This window comes from Pochonia chlamydosporia, chromosome 5 (assembly GCF_001653235.2).
Source record: "Pochonia chlamydosporia 170 chromosome 5, whole genome shotgun sequence".
Classification (NCBI taxonomy): domain Eukaryota; kingdom Fungi; phylum Ascomycota; class Sordariomycetes; order Hypocreales; family Clavicipitaceae; genus Pochonia; species Pochonia chlamydosporia.
Window position 1 is genome coordinate 1,580,909 of NC_035794.1, and position 8,831 is coordinate 1,589,739.

At 50.0% G+C, this 8,831-nt stretch overlaps 3 protein-coding genes across 3 annotated transcripts; 1 reads left to right on the top strand and 2 right to left on the bottom strand.

Moving 5' to 3' along the window:
• Positions 1–3: 3 nt before the first annotated feature.
• VFPPC_13903 (RNA polymerase II Elongator subunit) lies at positions 4–2,577 on the bottom strand (the record flags this gene model as incomplete). The annotated part of the gene is made up of 3 exons (XM_018291675.1): positions 4–139; positions 196–2,375; positions 2,446–2,577. 3 exons carry the CDS (start codon positions 2,575–2,577, stop codon positions 4–6), a joined length of 2,448 nt encoding a protein of 815 aa, XP_018141837.1.
• A 338-nt stretch (positions 2,578–2,915) lies between these two features.
• Positions 2,916–3,397, top strand: VFPPC_05784 (ubiquitin related modifier (URM1) domain-containing protein; the record flags this gene model as incomplete). The annotated part of the gene is made up of 2 exons (XM_018284923.1): positions 2,916–2,974; positions 3,184–3,397. The coding sequence occupies 2 exons, from the start codon at positions 2,916–2,918 to the stop codon at positions 3,395–3,397; spliced, it is 273 nt and encodes a 90-aa protein (XP_018141838.1).
• Positions 3,398–7,010: 3,613 nt separating this feature from the next.
• VFPPC_05786 (zinc finger protein OZF) lies at positions 7,011–8,490 on the bottom strand (the record flags this gene model as incomplete). The annotated part of the gene is made up of 2 exons (XM_018284924.1): positions 7,011–7,574; positions 7,636–8,490. 2 exons carry the CDS (start codon positions 8,488–8,490, stop codon positions 7,011–7,013), a joined length of 1,419 nt encoding a protein of 472 aa, XP_018141839.1.
• Positions 8,491–8,831: the final 341 nt, after the last annotated feature.

Genomic DNA, 8,831 nt, shown 5'->3' on the forward strand with positions numbered 1-8,831 from the left:
CGTTCATAAATACGATTCATTGAATGAGAACAGTCTCAGCGAGCTGTCTTCGCCGGCTACTGCTAGCGTGTAATCAGGTTTTCCGTTGTGACTGACAGGCCGCCATGCTAGTTGCAGTACAGCTTTGGGGAGACTCAACCTGCATGGAGTTAGCAACAGAGTTTGGTAGTTGGATATCCTTCACGATTGACTTACTCTGATTCCGAGGGCAGCTCAGTGATGGCAGATCCATCTTCGTTGACCGAGCAAATGCTCACTCTTCCAGCTTCGGTTCCAACTGCCAAGACGAGCTTTCCCTTGACCACGGAGGGTAGAAAATCCACAGAGGTCACGGATCCAGCGCATGGCATAGCGGCAGTTTGAGTGAATTGCAGCTTCCCAGCTTCCGTTTTTTGCGAAGCCCATATCCTGACCTGCTTGTCTCTGCCGGCGGTGGCAAACAATGGCGACTCGGTAGGCGCCCACGCAGCATCGAGGATCATTCTGCTGTGACCCTTTGGATTTGATTGGAGAAGCTGATACTTGGCGGCTTCATTGGTATTTCTTGCAAAGACGGCCCACTGTCGGTCGCGACCGACACTGAGCAGATAATTGTCGTCGCCTGAGAATCTTAGTCTGGTCGCGGTGAGGGAGTGCGCGACGAGAGGTGGTCGTATCTCTGTCCATTTCTCCGTCTCGAATAAACGGATGACAGCGTGGTTCGTGGAGCTAGCTTTGCAGGCACTGGCGATGAGCTTGCCATCGTGGCTAGCTGCGAGACACGAGATTTCGTAGCCGTGACCATACAACTTTTCCGCTTCTGGCCACAAAGTGTGCCTTGATAGTGTTTCTTCAAATGGTGGATGGTCAATCTCCAAATACGACTTCTTTACCACTGACGCTGGGTCCATCGCTTCTCGGTCCCGGTCATCCACGGGCAGGACTTCTTGATCATCCTCTACAGTATCAATCGCCTTGTTCGAAAGACCAAGAACAGGCATGTTAGCTGCATCAGGCATGTCCTCCACATTCTCACCTCCGAAACCTGCAAGTTTCTTGAGTAGTGTCGCAACTGCTTTGGGCTCGCTGAACACTCGCATGAGCTTCTCGTCAGCACCAGAAACAAATTGTGAGTCTCCCAACGAATCAATACAGTTTAGGTCGTACCCGTGTATTTGCGGCCGGGACATTTCATGCCAAGTGCCAGCGTCAGGCGCCGCCCACCTTGTGTGCAATCGTGAGGTCTGGTCGGAACTGGTGGAAAGCAGATAGTCGCCGCTCTTAGCCCAAGTAATACCAGTGACGGCTTTGGTGTGGCCAGTGATGGCAACACATGGCTTCCACGCATCGGCCGATGAGTCGTATTCCCACCTTCTCCAACTTCCAGTTCTTCCAAGGCAAGCGACAGAGTCACCAGTTGGTGACCAAAGCCCTGTCCAGAAACCACCCGTGCTGCCCGTGGCAGTTGTTGCGCCCTTTTCTCTGCTGATTTCGCCCAGTCTTGCCATGCTAACCCAGATACCGGACGCAGGGTCAGCTTCCCAAATCGACAAAGAGTTATCCGCAGATGTCGAGAGAAGTTGGAGCTTGCCGTCGGTGTGTGATTTCCATTTCGCGCTGTAAATCCAATCTTCATGGCCTAGTAGCAGTGCTTCAAAGGTCACAGAAAAGTCTTTACCCGCGGTTTGTAGACGATGAGCCTTGTTAGACGGTGATTTTCCAGGAAGAAAGGCGCAGCTGAGAGGATCCGATCCCGATGCCGCCAAGGCTGGTAACTCTTTTCCCTGGTGAATTCTCCAGATGCGGATGTATTTGTCTTGACTCGCTGATGCCAGCAAGAGGTCACTACCAGCCTCCTCAGTTTCATTTGTAAAGTTCAATGATCGTACCCAGCCTTCGTGGCCAGCTAAGGTTGCTTGCACGAGGAAGTTGATGCTTGATGCATTGAGATCTGCCGTCAGGATCTGGACAGTCTCTCTCGTCCCAGCAGCTGCCAGAATAAGCACATCGCTATCAATGATGCTTAAAGAAAGAGTGAGTGGAAAAAATTTGGGTGACGTTTTTATCGACTGAAGTAGCTCGAGTTGGTCATTGTGAAAGGACCAGATCTTTACCGTGGCATCAGCAGCTCCCGTGGCGACAATCCACTTGGCTTTCTCACCAGGGACTCTGAAGGCAGTAACGCAGTTCACAGGAGCCGTATGTTCACAAATTGTGTGAACGGCTTCAAAGTTGTGGTGGTTGGCAGTCGACTTCCAGAAGATGAGAGTCTTGTCGTCAGAGCCTGACACAATGTAGCTGCAATCATCTTCCGCGACCTCGGGGAGAAATACGACGGCTTTGACAGTTTCCTTATGTCCACTTAGAATTCTTTCAACACCCCGAGGCGGATGCACCTGCGAAAAGTTAGTCTTGCTTGCCGATGTCTTGGAACGGCCAGGTCTGGGCAAGAGCGGAATTACTCACTGCTGGACACCATAATGCAATGTTCACATCAGCGCCATATGCCAGTAGCCCAGTCCTACTCCAGTCTGCAACCGAAGTCTGCCGGTTAGCACCAGCAGACAAATACTCTACTGACACACCATCGACGCCCATGTCTGCAGGCTGCCAAAGAGTCACATTCAATTGCGAGTCTGAAAATTGTGTCCGTTCTGAGATCTGATTGGCTAGGTAGGTGTGAGTGGTCGTTGTGGAAGCTTGAGGTCCATTGTCTTATCGATAAGAGTCAAGTTGCTAACAGGCGTCGCAGAATGTGTCACCAAAATATGCTAACAGGTCAGTCAAGGTGAATCAATGCAGACCCCACATTTTCTGTCCCAGAGGCAGAGGCAGAGGCAGGGGCCTTTCGTATGCAAATCCATCACTCCTCGAATCTTGAAACAGCCTTCATCACCTCACATCATCTCTGTCCCTCGAGATACACAAAATAAAACATGGCTCCCACCGAGTCCGAGCCCATCAGTGAGCAGCTAAGAATAGATGTCGAGTTCTCGTAAGTAGTTCGGCCTCCAACTTCTGTCATTTTTTTGCTCTCCTTCAGCTGGACACCATTTGTTTCATGAGTCAGGGTCATATCCTTCGTTTGCAACACGCCCAATCGCAATCTAGATTCGCGCCATCACGGTTTTTGATCTACGCATCCCCCAATCCCGGCATATTTGCACTATGGCGTTACAACGTGGCTAACACTGTCAAATGCAGAGGAGGCTTGGAGATGCTCTTTGCTGACCAGCGTCGCCATTCGCTGACACTTCCTGCTAAGGACAAGGATGGACAACCCGCCAATATCGCCTTCTTGATTGATCACCTTTGCCAAAATGTTATGAATGATACTCGCAAGGAACTTTTCATCCTGGACGACCATCTGTACGTGGCTTTCAAATATGTCTCTGATTTCAATGCGCACTCTCAATAAACGCCCCAATTCCATTGTCGCCGGAAGTGTACTTCCGGCAACAAGCTGCCCACCACTTTTTGATAACTCTGCGCCAAACGACTTTCTTGGGCCAGTAAACAGGTTCAAGTGACTTTTCAGGGGATCCTTGGCACACATATGTCATCCAACTAGTTCTCCAAGCCCATTTTCCTCACTTCCCAGTACTCGTCAACTCGCTAACCAGGCGTCTGGACCACGATAGTCGGCCAGGTATCCTAGTTCTCATCAATGACGCCGACTGGGAATTGGAGGGAGAGGAGTCATATGAACTCAAGAGTGGCGATAACATTCTCTTCGTGTCGACCTTGCATGGAGGCTAGCTCCAGAACGCGGATGTAGCTGGGCCGTTCCCCGTTTGCTGCCCCTAGCGGCCATGAATCGGAGTCTCGAAGAACTCATAATCGACTACTTTATGCGCATCTTCCAAGTATCGTTGATGTTGAGTGGGAACTAAGAGGGGCTGGTTGAGGACATTACCCGAAAACCACTCCCCCCGTGACTTTTGTCTTAGATGGAGAGGGGTTTCGATTCTGGGGATCAGACAGACGTGTTCAGCCCGACCAGCACCATGCTCCAACTCCATTTTGCCACCAACCCCCCAAAATAAGCCTGGTTTTCACATGGACCAGCCTGTTGCTTTCTGGTCTTGTTCTACCTGCGATGGCCTCTGAAACGGTCTTTCAAGGTCTGGCTGTTACAGCCTCGGAGCTGGAGCTTGGCCATTACCAACCCTGTTCCGCCTCACAGACGACAGGGTCTAGTTCTCAAGTCTGAGACCTGAACAAAGTGCCGCCGAAGAAGCTGGGGCAAAGGGCGGTTGGGACCGCGAAGACTTTTTGTTTCTCTAGTTACAAATGTCTCCTTGCGCGGGTCTGTCCTACTTCTCATACGGGTTGGAGTCTTGCAAATCGCCCATGCTAGGCGAGGTTTTGTTTCTGGTTTCGGTGGTTGGCAAACCAGCCTTTGTGGTGAGCCCGGCCCTTTTCTGGGTGCGACATACATACACAAAGATGTTCGATCTAGCACTTGCTCTTGATGATCACCAGGTGTAGATGGCAGGTGTGTCTTCGAGGGATCCAACTCAGCAGACAGCAAAAGTGCGCCTACCTGTCAAGTCTTCTGACAGTGAAACCTGCAGCCGCTGCACAAGCGGTAAGACAGCAAGCTATACCTCATCACAGATACCCTCCGCCTTTAGATCGAGCGTGAAGACACATTGTCTAGTCACTTGGATGGTGAAATCGATATTGTCGCAATGCTAATGTATGTCCTGAACAGACAGCTAGATCTGACGCAGCCAGGCACGACCGATGCTTCCGAAAACCCATGTCAACAATTAGCTCGAGTATGTCAGCACTTCACGCAAGTTGTCAACGGTTTGGGTTAGGAGCGGGAGCTGTGAGCTGTAAACTTACCGTTTCTCAGACGTAAGACGAGGAAGCCTCCATGATGAACCGTCTGATCTGCAAGTCTTGCTCAGAGCTTGTCTGGCTGATCCACCCCTACCCTGCCGACCATTTTCATCAATTCACCTTGGCGCTACCTATACCCACTGCCATGTCATGCCTCAATCTGGGTGCTATCGAAAATCTTGACAACGCACAACTGGCAGTCATGTCTTGGCTTCGGTTGCTGGAAAAAGCGGTGCAAGGAACACGGTGAAGCCGCAAAACCCTGCTCATGTATCACACAGCTCACCAGACCAGACCTCACTCAAGCAAAAGAGATGCACAAATGCGCCACACTCAGCCTCCTGTCAAGCTGGACAACCTTCGCAGATCCCCGTGGCAGAGCCTGTGGCTTGGTCACCTTATCGCCGAACTTCTCAAGATCCCATGCGTGGCGTTCCGTAAATAGCCAATTCCTCACCTCCCGCCAATCCGCCCAGATCAGATGAACCACCCACCCATTGTCTTCAGCACAATCTCTTGTGTTGCCCTACCTAGTTGTCCATCTCAAGGGAGGCTGCGTCGTCTTGTGTAGCCTCCGTTTCCAGTTAACCCACATGCACCATCACAAACCCCTTACACTACATCGGGCACTACCTTCGCGGCGAGAAAGTTGGTATCCATCGGACGCGTCGGGCCATCCCTCTGGTCCCTCTGGTCCCCCCGCGTCCTTTCCCAAATTAGTCTTTGCTCGAGTCTTTTGTATCACTTTTGGGTCCCAGACCACTCGACATCCAATAGTGAACTTATGGTGTCCTGCGGCAAAATGCAAGTAATACCCTCCTGGGTACGCATTCGCCACTTGCGAAGACGACCCCCGCTGGCAAATATCACTGGCTCTTTGGAGATGTGTGATGGGGGAGGAAAGCAACGCATGGAACATCCATGTTCCTGGTAAGCAGTGACATTGTAGCTGCGAGGAGACCCTTTCGAATTTTCTAGCCCTTGACTCGCATAGCGTTGTGGCTTCTCAACATTTGACACGTCTAAACACAGAGTTTGGTGTGACTGCTGAGTTTTCCGCCGCTCTTTTGGCTTGTCCCCTACTCCATAGAGCCGGACTTGCATGAGTCCTTGTATCACGGCTCCGATATGGCCAAGTCCGGTTCTGAATCTCCTTGCATGGTGTCTGAGTGTGGTGGAGTATAGACATGCAAGTTCACTGGTTGCCCACCAGGTTCAAAAACGTCACTTTTGTCCACCCATCCACACTGAGCTGCTCTCTGAGTGAGGTAGTTGTAAAACAGGCACACCCCGATTTCTTTCTTGGCGTTGGATCAAGATTGTGAGCAAGCAAAATAGATCATGTTATTCTGTCTTGGAAGGCGACCCCCATTGTGGGAGTCGTTAGCTAAAACAATTGTCCTCCGGCGTAGAGTACATGGCTCTTCGCAATAACAAAAATACCCAATACCATAAGCACACAAATCGATTCCATTTTACTTGAACTGCGTAGCCAGTTCATATTCGTACACGTTAAAATCAGAATATGCCTCCAAAAACATGAAAAGTAGGTAAAACAGATGGTGGTATAAGTATGCAGTGATAGCAGAATGACCAAAAATAACCAAAAAAAAAAAGACGTAAACAAAATTGTTCAGACAGCCTCACTGTATGGAAGACAGAACCACATTAGAACTCCTCCAAAACGTGTCGTAAAATCCAACTAATGTTCCAAACCCAATATCCAGATACTCCTCCAACAGTGGATTGGTGAAACGAGTAAATTATCCGCACAAATTTTGTTTCCTGCCAAATAGCAGACACACTTTGCCATACCCAATGCTGTTGTGGTGAGATTGCGAAAAACGGAAAAGAAATAAACTCAAAACAAGAAACTGATGTGAAGTGCTGCCGACCCCGCTTAACTTTTAGAGTATTGGTGAAAAGAATTTCTTCATAATTGGCCGCCCAGGTGTCCTTCGAAGGGACCGTGCATTGCATAAAGCGTAAATAAAAGCTGAAAAAAGAGCACAGGACAGAAAACCAATGTTGAGCCTGCGAGTAGAGCTCAGTTTTTTGGCCGCCATTTTGTTGACAGCTTCGTAGCAATCGTAGAGAAGCACCGTGACGAGTTCCGCCAGCACGATCAGCAACCGCGCGAGGGTGCTTTTGTTCGTATCATCGTATAGATATCCGTTCTATTAGTACAGGCGATTGGCAAAGGCCATCTGTCTGGCGTGCTCGTCCTCGTAGAGCATACCGTTTGCACCATGACCAGTCTCAGGCTCAAACATCCCAAAATTGCGAGGCACATAGGAAGGAGCTGAGTTGGTCATGGGAGTATGAGAGAACTGACTGGCCATAACAGGTACAGCAACGGCTGTCTGGTGGGAGCTAGCTTTAGGCTTTCTGACAGCCACGGTTCGAGCTTTCCCACGGCCCTTGATGCCCTTATTGCTGTTCTTGTAATGTTCTCTGAAGTACTCGAAGAGATCACGGTGCTCTTCAGGGACTTCACCCATTTGAGCAAACTTGACAAACATGCCAGTAAGGTTCTTCAGCGTTTCTTTGTGGAAGTTATTCTGGTGGGTCTTCATGTTGCCCAGCTGTGAAAAGGACTTGTTGCAATCATCGAGTCTGCAAATAAAGGGCTTTAAACCCTTGTGTGTCTCCTCGTGGGATCGGACGTTGCCTCTTTGGGCAAATGTTTTCCCACAGATACTGCAAGAGTACGGCTTCTCACCGGTATGGCGGCGCATGTGAGTCTAAAAGAAATATATCAGGTTAACTCATGGGTGCAATACTAAAGCATCCAATTGCTCATACCTTCAGATTCCCACGCTGGGAGAAAGTAAGACCGCAGTTCTCTTTCGTGCAAATATAAGGCTTGAGACCAGTGTGGGTTCGGCGGTGAATGTCAAGGTGAGTCTTCTGAACGAATCTCTTATTGCAGCTTGGCCCATCACAAACCCACTTCTTCTTGGGTTTAACCTCTGGAGCGGGAGTAGAGGCATGGCAAGAGCTCGCGGGGCTCTGGATATCCATCACCATTTCAGCCTTGGGCGTGTGGGCTGGAGTGAGAGTTTGACCAGGAGCATCCTCGCCCTCATCTTCTTTGGCTTGGATGGCCTTCATGAGTTCGTCCACATCCGTTTCAAAGTTGACTCGATCAGCCGGGTCGATGGTCTCGTTGTATGTAATGGTCTTCGAGTTGGCAGTTGGATTGGAGGCACTTGAGCGAGCAACGGAAACATTTGATTCACTGCGAGCAGGAGACTGCAGGCGAATATTGCTCATCTTTCGTGATCCTCGCCTGACTGAAGACATGCGAGCAGCCTCAGACTCAGCGCTAATCGGCAGATGATGAGAGCGATCTTGAAATTCGGGTTTGAATGGTGACCCAACAGGTGTTGAGGGTGGTGGACTCTGATATGGCGCATATGTAGTGAAGGCATTCTGGGTCTGATAGTGAGGAGCTGCCATTGAGGTCATTGGGGCCGAGCTGTAATTAGGAGTAACGACATATTGGGGAGCAAGAGGTCTCTGCATTTGAGCGGCTGGGTTTCCACGTGAATCATAAGGCAGGAAAGGCGGCGCTTCCATCATGCCAAAGTCGTGAGGTAGCTGCTGTGGCCATCTTCCCCAGTTATGGGGAGCAGCTGGTGAAGCCGTGAGAGCCATGGTATTGGTAGGACGGACTCGCAAATTGACAATACTAGCAAGCAGTAAAGCAAAGATGAGAGTAAGTCGTGGATGGCCAAGATACTGTGAAAGAGAAGCACTTGCAAGACGTGCACGGCTTGCTTTGCTTAGATGCTTGTCTGATGTTGGTGAACTTCGTGAAGATGTGCTTCTGCTATGGTGAAACCCAAGCAGCAAGGGGAGGGGAGCAAGATTTATAAGATGAAGACTGATGAGATCCAAAGAGAGGGGTCCAAAGACTTTGGAGCGGAAAGGGGGTGCCTATGTAGTTGAGGTCAAACTCAGCTATCATGTCAAAAGACGTTCGGAAAGACGTGAGG